The sequence below is a fragment of the Megalopta genalis genome, chromosome 5, assembly GCF_051020955.1.
Source record: "Megalopta genalis isolate 19385.01 chromosome 5, iyMegGena1_principal, whole genome shotgun sequence".
Lineage (NCBI taxonomy): Eukaryota > Metazoa > Arthropoda > Insecta > Hymenoptera > Halictidae > Megalopta > Megalopta genalis.
The window spans coordinates 5,827,851-5,842,035 of record NC_135017.1 but is presented as its reverse complement, the minus strand read 5'-3'; the positions used below and the strand labels follow the sequence as shown (position 1 = coordinate 5,842,035).

Here is a 14,185-nt window from a genome sequence, read left to right as displayed (position 1 = left end):
CAAATTTGCAGATTTATATACAGCGTACAAAATCTGTAAAAAGTGTTAATATATTTTATATAGCATTATCGGGTATTTTTATACTGTTACTCACAATGTGTGGATAAAGAATTTTCGTCCATTAAGAATTGACGTCAAAGACATATCTGCTTAGATAATCAGATTGTGATATGATAAAAATAATTCTTTAACTTGAGATGACAGAGTATAATTGATTACAACAATTACTTATAAAGGATTAGATATATGCGCTAAGGATTATTAACATTCCATGGAAAAAGTCTTAATTGCTGTATATAATTAATGAATATTAATCGTTTACCTATAATCGGCTGAATAGTCACTAAGAAAGTTTGATCCAAATAATCCGTGATAGCGTGCATGAGATACGTGAATAACATATTTCCACTTTTGCAATTCTGAGCATGCATATGTATTTATGCATATATGCACCAAGTATTTTTCTCTTGTATTATTAAAGACTGCATAATCACTGTAAGATGCTAGATTATCTGCATGTCCATAATTTACAAACAATGAAATAAAATTAATATAAATGAACAATATAACAATTTCTTCTAAACGGTTTGGTCAAAGTACGAATATTATCATTAGGATACTCTTAAGATTTCAATTTTTCAATAGAATTTCATTTTATTTTCGTTTTCCTCGAATAAGCTTCGATACATTTCAATTTATTCAAAAGGTATTTTGTTTTATTTATGAAACAAGCAGCTTTCGAATCGTACTATTATTGTTACATCACGTATAACGTGGTGTAATAAACAGGTCAGGGAGGGTCATTATTGAGGAAAATATTTGTTGTGTCCACATAATCGTTTTGCATAAATCGATGGATTAATGGATTGCATTTAACTTTTAAATAGTAGAATGTTTACATTACTTTGCTGTGCACTTTTTCCTAATAAATTCTATTTGTCTATTAGAAATGATCAAAGATACATTTAAAGGCATAAAGGCATAAAAACTGTTTTGGTATTCCATTCTGGTACTTGCACAGAAAGCTCCCAGTTCAGTAGTACTCAAACACCTCAATTAAGCAAAATTGGAGTTGAGGAAAGAAGCAGAAAAGGGAAAACCAGTTGCAAACTATCTCTAAACAAACCGAAGGTAGTTAACACGCAACGATCTTGTCCTTGATCCGCGGGAATTAATAAGTATAAAGGAAACTTGACGAGCATCTCGGGACCAGACCATGGAAAGCCTCGGTGCATCAATCATGCCGGCGAATGAGGAAACCTCGGATCAGTTAGTGCCTCAGACAGCAGACAACGCTCTGGGAAAGGTGTCTATGAATTCGGCGACCATCAATGGTTTGCAGAACAATCTTGCTCTTTCATCGTTGGATAATGAAGATGAGGCTTGTCCAAGTCCCATCGGTGAAGAGGATGTCACAGAAAATCACAAATACAGGAGTTTACCCATAAGGCAATTTCATGAGAAGTTTATGAGAGCTTTTGTCAATCTGCTGCTGGAAGAAGCAATTTTCAAGGTAAGATAATTTTCTGAAAATCGATGTAATTAAAGTTCAATTTGTTTATGATATACTTTGATTGTGTTTTTTTTCTGAGACTAGAAGGGAATAGTAATTTATACTTTTTATTAAGTATTTTATCTAGTCATAAATAAGATGATTAAGGTTTATGTATAAAATTTACAGTCTACTGATTATTAAAGAGACTCCAGTATTTAATTATGTTCTTATACAGTTTAATAGAGTTTAATAATAATATTCATAGTTTAATAGATTTACCTGATTTAATATGAGAAACAGAGACACTTGAATTTATTTTGTAGATGCCTTTGTTGACCCAGAGTGTTCATGTGGGAGGATATTTCCTGTTATAAAAAGTTTATTATTTTAAATGGTATCAAGAATATTAGAAACAGCAGAAAGACTAATTGTTAATAGAACGTTTCTGACAACATAAAAAATTAACAAAAGAATATTTTTTTATAAGAAATTTTCATTACGTTTAAATAATTCATTGCGATGCATTCGTAACAGAAAACAATTAATGCATAATAGTAGTATGTAATATACTCGCGTATACGTGATATATATAAATTAGATGTTTACATTTACATGCCTCATGCGCCATTCATATTTAACGTTCGTATAATTCTACCATTGTTTCATCAAATATTGCATCAAATTGTATGTGAACATGGAATTTTGGAGCAGCATTTACGTTGCAATAAAAAAGAGGATAAGCTGAACTCTTTCTCGAAATGAATGGTTGCTCCAACATCGATTATCATTTTCTAAACATAAAACCAGTTCCATATGAAGTTGCATAAGCAGTAAAATACAAATTATAATGCAAAACGTTTTGTGAAAGATGTCATTGATCATCGAGACTCGTTAAGAGTCCGACTTCCCTTCCATTTGTTCTCTGTGACTCAAATGTTCTTCATACATTTTTTTCCCTCGCTAATTAATGACAGTCCGTCAATTCATGGACAAAGAATTACGCCGTAGATGAATGCGAGTGACTGCCGCAATTCGCAATTCGCCTAAGGCGAAGCAGATAAAAGAGTGCGTCACCGAGAAATACAATTAGATTTTCCTACTGACGCTTTTGAAATCACTGTGGCACACTTACCTGAGGCTTCAGCATCAAGGAAATGCCAACAGAAATGGCACTGTTCAATAGATATCTCGACTGTAAATCATTTTATATTTTGGATGTGTAATTCTAAAAGAAAATCACATTATTAATATGTACACATGTTTAAACAATTATTAAAGCAAAAAGAACAATTTAACTTTTGTGGACATTTAGTTTCTTTCAAAATTAAACGGTATCGACGAAACAAAAAATAGTTTAGGAAAAAGTAAAAAATTGATCGAACAGTGTAACATTTGCCACCAGCTTCATCTTAATGGTTTCTATAAAGATATATATTATAAAATTTAATTCTGGATACAAGTTAGTTCTTCAGACTGAATAGTCATAATGCTGTGAAAATGTTTGCTGAAGGTCGAATAAAAAAAAATTCGAAAGCGTTACATTGTACTTCAATGAAGCAGAACAGCCATGATCTCTTTTCTTTGGAAAAGTTTTTAAATGTGTTTGCTTCCTCCACTTATCTTGAATTTCTTTAATTATACCTGTTATTTGCATCAGAAGTATAATTTCCTAGCAACGAACTTTAAAATGACCTTAACTCTTTATTATGCTGTAGAATTACCTTTCATAATCCTTTAGGGGACCTCGAGAAAAAATCGTGTGGTGGAATGGATGGAGCCAACGGCGCTCCATTCAGCCATTGATCTAACGCTCTCTGATCAAGGATGCTCGCACGATAAGCTGTTCTTGTTGGCTCGCAACGTGATCAAGTACAGCGTGAAAACAGGTCATCCTCGGTTTGTGAACCAACTGTATTCCAGCGTAGACCCGTACGGTCTTCTCGGACAATGGCTGACAGACGCTCTAAATCCTTCAGTGTACACTTACGAAGTCTCACCAGTGTTCTCCTTGATGGAGGAAGAATTGTTGAAAGAGATGAGAAAGATAGTTGGTTGGAAGGATGGTAGAGGCGACGGCATATTCTGTCCAGGCGGCTCCATCGCTAATGGCTATGCCATCAATCTGGCTCGTTACTACAGGTACTGACTTTGATACCTATCATTAACACTTGAGATTCATTTATCACATTAATTGAGTGATTATCCCTAGGTTTCCACAATTAAAAGAGTTAGGCATGTCCAGTGCTGGCAGACTGATAGTTTTCACTTCGCAGGATGCTCATTATTCGGTTAAGAAACTCAGTGCATTCTTGGGAATAGGAAACAGCAATGTCTATGAGGTGAAGACAAATTCCAATGGCAAGATGTCTATCACAGATCTGAAGGTTCAGATTGATCAAGTCATCAGCGAAGGTGCTATTCCTCTGATGGTCTCTGCTACAGCTGGAACAACTGTCTTGGGAGCTTACGACCCTCTGAAAGATATAGCAGCCATCTGCAAGAAGCATAATATGTGGTTTCATGTAGATGCAGCTTGGGGTGGAGGAGCATTGATGTCTAAAACTTACAGACACCGTCTGGATGGTATTGAGCTGGCAGATTCTGTTACCTGGAACCCTCACAAGTTGCTTGCTGCGCCACAACAATGTTCAACACTGCTATTACGCCATCAAGGACTCTTGCAGGCTGCACATGGCTCCAAAGCCAGCTATCTCTTTCAGCCAGATAAGTTCTATGATACTTCTTACGACAATGGAGACAAACATGTGCAGTGTGGTCGAAGGGCAGATGTATTGAAATTCTGGTTCATGTGGAAGGCAAAGGGCACTCAAGGATTGGAGAAGCACGTGGATCGCGTGTTCGAGTTAGCTCAGTATTTTACTGATTATGTGAAACAGAGAGAGGGCTTCAAACTGCTGCTCGAGCCCGAGTGCACTAACGTCTGCTTCTGGTACGTGCCGTTTTCGAAACGTCACTTGAAGGGTGAAGAGTTGTCGAAGGCTCTTCAAAAAATTGGGCCGACGGTGAAGGAACGCATGGTCAAGAAGGGATCGATGCTGATCACTTATCAACCGTTGAGGGAATTACCGAACTTCTTTAGGCTCGTCCTGCAGAATTCTGGACTGACGAAAACAGACATGAGATTCTTCGCAGAGGAGATTGAGAGGCTCGCTAGTGACTTATAGAAGAATTATAAATAATCTAAGTTAAGGCAATACGCAGTGAGAATTAAGATACTGTGAGAAAGATACATCATGTAATAAAAATTAAGAATAAAGCATCCTTTCATAAGTTTTATATGGTACAATAACTTCTTTATTTTTTATTAATTTTTCATCAGAAAATTATTTTATATCTTCTGATCGTTGGTCTCTTTCAGTGAACATGTTTCTGCTTACAGTAGTAACAGATTATGCACTGAGAAAACAATTACAAGTGTAAAAGCATACAGGTGGTATGCATTCTCAAAAGACATGCAATCAAATATAATATTGTCTTCTCATATAGGATCGTGTTCAAATGTTTAAAGCTCCTAAATCTCACGTGATTGCACAAATATTTAATCAAAATCATCCATGTGATATTCAATATCATAAGTACGTGTAGTATGTATTATTTCATTGAAATAGTTAACACCAAACAATAAAAAAATATATTTTACAATGCCACTAAATATGTTAACAACGAATATTAAGGGAAGTTATATCTGGCAAGTTTAAGATAATCACTAAGTTACTCATAATCAATAATTGGAATTTTGATTAAGAACACATTGAGGATCTTGGGCAAATGTATACACTTAAGCTAGACATTTCAATTGAATTGATTTTGTTGCACTTATGGGACCTATAGAAAACCTGAACAACCTGAACCCGTAATCGTTTTGAACAGGTTCACAATGTCTCTGGAATAAAGTATTTTAGTAACATAAACAACGAGTGGAAATTCAAGTAACCAGTAAAAGCTGTCTAAACATACTTGATCCGATAAAATCGTTGTGAGTATTATAAAAACATATCGTATAATCTCGCGATATCATTATTTATAATTACTATACACATACACACCGACCACACATTAAACGATTCTGAAAAAGAAGTGAATACCATCAACTTTTCAATGTAATAACAAATTCGTATTGTATGTACAAGCATTCGAAGAATCGCGAAATTCATCATTTGTGCAGACGATTGTCTACACAATTCTAACAGATTTATTAGAATAGTATCCTATCTATGCCAGAATTCGTGCTGCAATAGTAAACTACTCGATAATAGTGTAAATAGTTTTTGTAATATATTGTTAGAAAATGCGAATATTGCCTCTAAAAAGTTTCCGTAAGATTAAAAACAATTCATATAAATTTTGATGATCTGCACATCGTTATCCTGGCATTTCAAGTACTAAAAAATGCAACAATGTTACAATTGTACGTTTATTTGTACTCTTCCAGGAACTTAAGATGAAACTGTTTTAAGTTCCTAAGCATTTCCTTCATTTTCTCTTTTTGCGGCAGAATCGTTGTTCTAAAATGATAGGTCCCGGGTTGTTGGCCAAAACCTGATCCAGGTATCACGCAAATACCTGTAGATTCTAATAACTTAAAAGCATAGAATACATCGGGCAGTTGACCTGCTGCTTCGGCTGCTTTTACGGCTTTCTTTGGTAATTCCAATCTTGGAAAGACATACATAGCACCCATGGCTGGATTCACCTGTAATTTCAAGAAAAATTTTAATTAATCTTGTATTATCTAGTGATCACCAATAAGTGTGAAACATTAATAATTTGTAAAATTTTTCAAAACAAATAAAAGCCTGCAGGATATTTTTCAATACCTTGAAACCTGGAATGCTATTTAATGTATCAACCACTAGCCGCGATCTCTCTGCCAGTGATCGGAGAGTGTCTGCTCTTTCTTTTATGAATAATTGATAAGACGGTTCATTGGGTTTTGGTGGATTTACCACTACATCCATGACAACTTGACCCAGAACAGTGGGGCATAACATTGCTGAGATTGATTTCAACAGAATCGCCATAACTTTGGGATCCATGTTAATTAGTTCCCCGTATCCACCGCGGATACCACATTCACCCATATATCCTATTAGAAAATAACAATAATAAAAAAGAAAAATATACATTGATTACTAATAATTATAAACGTACCCTTAGACACAGACATGAAAGACGCTAACTCCATTTTAGAGTATGGTTCTCCCATCTCTGTCATAACTTTTTTGAAAGAATGGAAGGCACTATCCTTATCGTACACATTGTCTTGATAAACCTCATCGGCCAACAAGAATAATCGATTTTTATATGCAAAGTGAATGACATCTACAATATTACTACGTGTGAGAACCTGGCCAGTTGGGTTACCAGGGTTGATCACTACTAATACACGAGGGTTGCAATTTCTTCTTGAGTCATTCAAAGCTCTCTCTAATTCAGATACATCTAATGCCCACTTGTTCTCTTCGTTTAGATAGTAGCTGATCTGATTAAGACCAAACTCTGCTATTGTGGCAGAGTAAAGTGGATACTGTGGTATCGGGACCATCACACCAGATGGCTTCCCATCCAATCTTTCATTGAACAGTTTCAGGACTGACTGTAACAAGACAAAGTGCACATAACTACACATGACATATTTTCTTATCTCTTAAAGTACACAGTAATGACTCCTACATGATACAAAGATGTAACAAAAACAAAAAGTGCTTATCATGGATGTCACTATAAAGCTTGGAGATCTTACTTAAAAGAATGCATAAGATATATTGAATATTTATAAAGTATATAAGAGAAATAATCTGCACACTTTGATTCCATCTGAGGCACCATTCGAGAGGATGATGTTATGGTAATCACACGGAAGTCCATCACGGTCCTGTATATACTCGGCAACATGCTTGCGGATGATTTCAATCCCTGCTGACTCCGAGTATGAGCCAACACTGCCTCCTTTACATCCGCACAAGATGGTCCTAGCTCGCTCCTTTGCATCCTCGGGATAACTGGGATCATTGAGGAGATTCGGTGATACTGTCAGAGTCAGTACTTGCCTCAAGAAAGTAATTGGCTGCTGACCCATGGCATGTGCATCTCCCACATTGGCTTTTATCACCTCCTTGAATGGTTTCTTAGCTCCCTAAAAAAATAATGGTAATTAATGAAGTATAATTTAAAGAATTTCATCATAACTGGTATGAAATAAATATTAATCCTATAAATGCATTATTCAATGTTATTTGCTGATCCACAATTAATCTGAACTTCAAGAGTTTCAAAAATTGATATAATTGTCACTGCTATCTCAAAGTTAAGCATTACATATATACATTGTGTAGAATATTATTATCTTATCTTATTTTATTGATAAATATCTAGTACAAATCAGTATTGATATTTAATTTAGAAAAAAGTTGAAAAGTCGATTTTTATGAAAATCTTTGGAATACTGAAAATCCATGAAATTATTTAAATAATTATATTCCTAAAAAAATCATAATATACAGTATAGAAAAAATCGCAATTACTATTTTAAAAACTGATTAGAGAAAAACTAAAGGCCGAATAAAATTATTCTCGTAATATTTCACAGTTATTGCTGAAAGATTAGTCATGATTAGTGTTATTAGAAATCTGAAATCATACTGAGGATCTCATGTTAGTATTGCAATTATATCCAAGGTTGCGTACAGTTTTGATGGAAGCCCGCGTTTTTTAAATGAATGGCCACAAAAGTTGAAAAGGAATAAATTATTAATTTATAGAAGTAAAAACTATGTATAATTTATAAGTGACAAACATTCTTAGTATAGTAACATGTTTAGCGGTGGTGCGATCGGTTTCCAGCTTCAGTTTAAACTTGTACTTTGCATATCACGCGCTAACAACAATTGTTGGCACTACTGAACCGTATGACTCATAATCACTCGGTACATTGAAAGTCTGATCATGCAGTATTGCTAGCAAATTCATTAACTGAATTGCGTAACTATCGAAATATTACAAGATTTTTACACGTTTGCAATAACCAAACTAATTGTTTATAATAACAATAACTGATAATAATTAATTCGAACTCTACAACTATCAAGATAATTCCATTTAATGCCATTCTAGAAAATACAATTTGAATGTTCACATTAAAAGCGCTATCTGTCGAGTTTGTTTTACAAAAGATATTTAAAAAAAAATTTAAATAGTGATTTAAAGGTTATTTGTCAAGGCAATTGAATTTCCGTTGTGTGGGCTTCATTATGGCTTTTAACTTAAAGAGACTCACTACAAACGTCAATTTCAATAAACGATGATCGGAAAAGTATAATAATGACAACCGATAACAATAAATGGATAGTTCCTTTTATGGCGGGCCTTGGCTCTTTTCGTATCTATGCAACTATATAACTATGCAAATAAGTGGTATTTATGGTTAATGTTACCATCGTTCTGTGAACGTAGGATGTCATAAGTTTGCGAAATGTTTATTTGCCTTGCCTTGGTTTATGGTTTCGAATTACGTGACCAAACGGCAAACCGCTTAAACAAGTCACATTACTAAGTAAGCTGCAATATAGTGCTTTGTAACCACGCATGATTTACAATCGCGACGTAAAAAGCACGCATTATTGCTTGAGTTATGAACCGTTGATATTTACATCAGTCGCATTTGGAACGTTTCCGCGTTATTTCGGAAAGTAGTTCAGTTGCATTGATATTACGCGATAATCGAAACTCTATTTTTAGTTGGTAATACCTCGATAGCTGACTCTGCGACAGGTGGTTTAATCGATCGATAAAAATTGAGATTGTATGCAGAAAAATAATCGACACGCAGTTCATATGAAATTGTGAATTATTTACAAATTTCCAAACTGAAGAGCTTGCAACGTATTATGTTATTTCTAATGTTCGATTGTTACAAAAGTTCTGTCGTTCTTGTTAGTTACCTTGCTGCAAGTTAATCAACGTCATACCATTACATGCTAATTTGTATTGTAATTATAGTTATTATGTGTTATTTTATAATCATTATGTTTCTAAATGATAAGAATTATGACAGTAAACATGTTAAGCGATAACGGAAATGTCAATTGTGTTGAAACAGGATACACCAGCCAATTGTCACGCTAGTAGAGTTAACTGATGCGAAGAAATATTTTTACCGAACAACATATGGTACAACATAATAATAAATTATTCAGTACATTTTCGAAAACTAAACATGAATCAACACTTTTTCAATTAAGTTTGTAATAGGCTGATTTGAATTTCGCGGGCTTTCGTACCTAAATTTGAAAAGCTCCGAATAATTAAATCACGGTTATGTAGGATTAGACATGTACGAATCGAAATAGAAATATGTATACTTATGCAAAGATTAGTTTGCAACTACTGAACTTTAGCTTTCTTATCATCATTTATCGTGCCCACCTTTATTGAATTAAAAAAAGATATCTTTATTACGACGATATGATACAATATTTACTTAAGGTATTAATAGAATATCGTAAACTCTTCTCGTTAAGATTTTGCGACACAAGCATATTTTGTACCAACATAACCTCTTTTCTTTAAATAATTTCCTCAATTCAACTCACTTGCTTCATGATTTTTAAATTAATCATACTCTGTGTGATTAGTCTTATAGTTATTTCACTTATTCACAAGTATTCTCACAGTCATTTATTAGCCCTAATTTCTTAATATCAGTCCACATTATCGTAAATAATGGAAACAAAGCTCAAGTTATGTATATGATTATGAAACAAAAGCAAAACAATATATTTCCTCACATCTTTGAAAGTTAAAACAATTTCGAACTTGATATCATAACTAGACTATGGATTTTTATGCATTTGATGCACACGCAGATTGCAAGAACCAAACAAGTAATTACAAATTAGATGTATAAATTAATTCATTAATTGTAATATAAATTTAAATCTTGTAATCATCATTACATTCCATATTTATTAATTACTAGTACGTTTGCACAAACGCATAGAAAGTGTAATGGCATATTATTTTTCAGAATATAATGTACTTTGTTTACTTGTGAATAATCAACAAATCCGTGTAAAAGTGCTACGACCAATATAGCACTTAGCATCAGAAAGAATGCAAAATTTGACTGACGTAAACTGTAATTTTGGAAAACAGTGGACCTGATACACTGTGGTCGTGATTTCCATTCATCCGCACATTTTATAAAAGATTCGCAAACTTCTTCCGCCCAGTCCTATATGCGCGTCCATTCAAATTTGTCATCGTGTTCGCCGTTGCACACGATATATGTACGTATGTAGATCAAGCTGGAGGAATGCATCTGCTTCTGGGGTGTGCATTAGTTGATCGTTGGTCGGTCTGCGTGGGTGCTTACCTTCTGAAGCTCTTTTTCGATTTCGATGGCGCGGATGAGAAGAGGTCCGCGCACAGCATATTCCATCTTCCTCAGGTTGGTAAAGACAGTGTCCTCGGTGAGGACCTTGCTGCCGGGTGTGACGCTCGCCATGCCGCGACGAAGTGCTCGGTCAGCAGCCGATCGCAGGACTACCGTCTCCGCAGCCGTCAAACGTGCGGATGCTCTGCCTCCTGGCGTCCCTGACCCCGCGGAAACAGTCCGTTGTTCCCACGTTCTAGTCCGACCGGCCGCGATAACAGCGTTCCACCAGCGTGGCTGCGGCATCGTTCCACCGTCAAGTCCTCTCTCTTCACCTCCAGTTCAATCAGTTGCCAAACGGTTCCGATAATTCGCTCGACGAATTCTGCAGTGGGGGATCTTGCGCACGCGCACGTACCTGCAAATAGTCACGGGAGAAGGCACGTATGTCAGTACGTATGTGTGTATGTATAGCTATCAGAACGAATATACAGTCAACGCAATACATACTCGTTGTATGTATATCCGAGATGTGCATTACGTAATGACTCTTTACTAATGAGAATCTTTGAATGACTATCGGAGATCCATTATCTGGTTAAATGGTCCCTTGAGGATTGATTTGTTTTACAATGATCTTGGTACTTACTGGGTCAAATTGTAGTTAGGGTCAGTGAGCCTCTGATAAATCCAGCTATTCGATTTGGAAATTTCGTTGATCTTTGTAGGACTTTTGTGCCTATTGTGTGGAGAGATTGCCAATTGGATGAGACTGATCTGGGTAGTTTGGGATTTTGAATGAGAGGACAGTGGTCGAGTAGAGAAAAGACCGGGTGTTTTAAATTATCCATTTTAATCCCGAACCCGTGATCAAATTCAGCCGGTTCGCGCAAACCCGTTACTAAAAATTTTAGAATTCGTCGAATTAATATCTAATGATACTTCATTTTTAGTCTCCATTTGTTTTAAAGTCTAATTTTACTTAGAATTTCATCCACGAGCATGAATTATACTCTATTACACAGTAACCAAAACCGCTTCGATTACCTTCAACTTATTTATCTTCTGACGTCACAATTTATATCTACTCCATTCCGTATCTTTTCCTTTCCAGGAGCAATGTACAGATTTCACAAAAACCTACAAATAAATATAGTCAATGTAGTAAATACTACAGCGCAATGCAAGAGATTGTGTAATTAATGATAAAACGATTAAAAGGAGATAACGAAGAAGATATTTCCTATAAGTAGTTAAGCGTTTGCTGACTGCGTTACGGAAATAGTCAAATATGACGATAAGTGTGCAGAAATTTTCCACGAGAGTTCTGTTTTATCGGTCGAGGTGGCCAATTGATTCTAACAACACGATTCGAAGATATTGAACTAGTGTTTTCATGACTTTCGCGTTGCGACAATCAATAATCTTGCGGACCTAGTTAGACTTGTTTCCAGGGAACTGGACATCCCTTTCGAATGTTACTCCATCTACGTAAAATCGATTTTATCTCCTGGCAGTTTACTACACTAGCAATTAAACGAACGATCTTCTATGCATATATAGGAACACAGTCATTTTTTCATATTGAACACACCGTCGATTTATTTAAACTTTGCAACGTGCCTCCGTTGCAATTAATGATCAACTTCATGTAACGCGTTTACGTTGTACAATTTAACCGCTTGCCATGACTTAGTTAATCGATAGCCTCGATCTAGCCTCTGTTGCAAACTAATCATTACCGACCTATATACCCTATTTATCCAAGTATAGGTCTGGCCCCTAACAACCACCGATGAATTTTTCCTATTTCCTCGGTTCTATTTGCAAACGATAATGGGAAAGAAATGTTCTGAGTATAGTCCAAACACCAGAGCAATTGCTTGTTAGTCATCGGGTCCAAGACCATGGTTCTCCACTGACGAAGTAGTTAGCAGGATAATTGGCTTCGAACGACAATGTGATAGAAAATATCCGTTCTCAGATCGATGAGAGAATGAAAAAGCTTTGGGTTTCGAATTGCTGCCTGCTATTCCATTTCACATAAAGAATGAGTCACTCCAAGTTATTGTTAGCGCCCTGTGTCTGCTATCTGCCCTGGCATTACCAAAAAAAGCGAAAAGCCGAGAATAATTCGTGCGAGATCACTTCAACGATGTTTTCACATATATTTCACGGCGTGACCTTGAAGTGTCTGCATTCTCCGGGTGCACGTCATTAGCATTCTTTAACGAACTGTCAAGGACACTTCAAGATCACCAACATTCCGTACTTGCAAAATCGATGGAAAATATCGCGGGATACCTTAAAAAACAAACAGATCGATCCGTTACCATTCAGCACGATGAGGATGAACGAAGCGTACAAACAGCGAGACTCACCTGGCGATTGAAAGACGCTTCCGATAGGATTTATCCAGGATTCCTCGAATTTTGAGGCGGTTTGCAGACCGGGTTACATCAATTGCCCGTGAAAGAAGCTAGTAAACGACTAAGTCCTGGTGTCCGCGCATTGGGTGGTGCTGAGTCTTGCCCGCAATGATCTATATTCAGAAACATTGGGTCAGAACGCGTCTGGGAGACCGGTCCAGCGGGTTGTGGTCGTTTCACGGTAAAGATTCTGATGCGCTTACCTTCGTGAAGGGGGAACGTGCTCGATGTCAGCGTCTGGTCAGGCAAACAACAACAGTTAGGAGACGGCGCGACAGTAAAGGAGGGAAGACGCTCCGTCAGCCTAATCGACGAACAACGCCGTGAAGACCTCCCTGACGGGACATCTCGACGGCGTGAACGCGTGGCGCGTTTTAAGTTTCACGCTTCGTCACAGAGTGGCTGGTAAATTAAACAGAACGGCGGGCCCTCTAGAAAGCTTTCGCATTCTTCGGGCACCGTTGCACCGTTCTCTCACCTTAAAACCTCATTTGCGGTGCCATGCCGGAACGAATGTGTTTCGCGGTTTCACGGAGGATCACCTGGAGGCCGGCCGTTAACTTCCTCGAATTCGCCAAGTTGTTGTTCCTCCGACGGAGACCGACGAGCCTCTGCGTGCACACGCTGCGGAACGGAGCGTGCGCAACCTGACGGCACCCGAGAGACGGTCGCTCTTTCGCGGACATAACATCAGATTGAATCCGATCATTCGCGTTGACCCGGCTGCATCGGGGTCGCGATCTCCGCACTATGGACTCCCCTATTCGCCCCTAGACGCACAAGGAGGTGGATGATGCATATTTTTTTTAACACGGGCCGATGTTCTAGATACGTCTGTACATTTTTATTATTATCACGTGTTAGCTG

General features: G+C 36.8%; 2 protein-coding genes across 7 annotated transcripts; one reads left to right on the top strand and one right to left on the bottom strand.

Moving 5' to 3' along the window:
- Nucleotides 1–52: 52 nt before the first annotated feature.
- On the top strand, nucleotides 53–4,792 carry black (glutamate decarboxylase-like protein black). Of its 2 annotated transcripts, none has more exons than XM_033474456.2 (3): nucleotides 53–1,513; nucleotides 3,234–3,634; nucleotides 3,705–4,792. In XM_033474456.2, the coding sequence occupies exons 1-3, from the start codon at nucleotides 1,217–1,219 to the stop codon at nucleotides 4,678–4,680; spliced, it is 1,674 nt and encodes a 557-aa protein (XP_033330347.1). In that variant the 5' UTR covers nucleotides 53–1,216; the 3' UTR covers nucleotides 4,681–4,792. The 2 variants fall into 2 exon arrangements, with proteins under 2 accessions (XP_033330347.1, XP_076377836.1); XM_076521721.1 differs by lacking the exon at nucleotides 53–1,513 and adding an exon at nucleotides 2,128–2,689.
- LOC117222651 (alanine aminotransferase 1) lies at nucleotides 4,788–14,096 on the bottom strand. Of its 5 annotated transcripts, none has more exons than XM_033474460.2 (10): nucleotides 13,797–14,096; nucleotides 13,522–13,622; nucleotides 13,271–13,431; nucleotides 11,937–12,029; nucleotides 11,539–11,790; nucleotides 10,890–11,307; nucleotides 7,323–7,652; nucleotides 6,668–7,112; nucleotides 6,334–6,602; nucleotides 4,788–6,209 (listed from the first exon to the last, which is right to left on the bottom strand). In XM_033474460.2, exons 6-10 carry the CDS (start codon nucleotides 11,193–11,195, stop codon nucleotides 5,931–5,933), a joined length of 1,629 nt encoding a protein of 542 aa, XP_033330351.2. In that variant the 5' UTR covers nucleotides 11,196–11,307; nucleotides 11,539–11,790; nucleotides 11,937–12,029; nucleotides 13,271–13,431; nucleotides 13,522–13,622; nucleotides 13,797–14,096; the 3' UTR covers nucleotides 4,788–5,930. The 5 variants fall into 5 exon arrangements, with proteins under 5 accessions (XP_033330351.2, XP_033330353.2, XP_033330348.2 ...); XM_033474462.2 differs by having other exon boundaries at nucleotides 13,522–13,555; XM_033474457.2 differs by having other exon boundaries at nucleotides 11,539–11,628; nucleotides 13,522–13,555.
- Nucleotides 14,097–14,185: the final 89 nt, after the last annotated feature.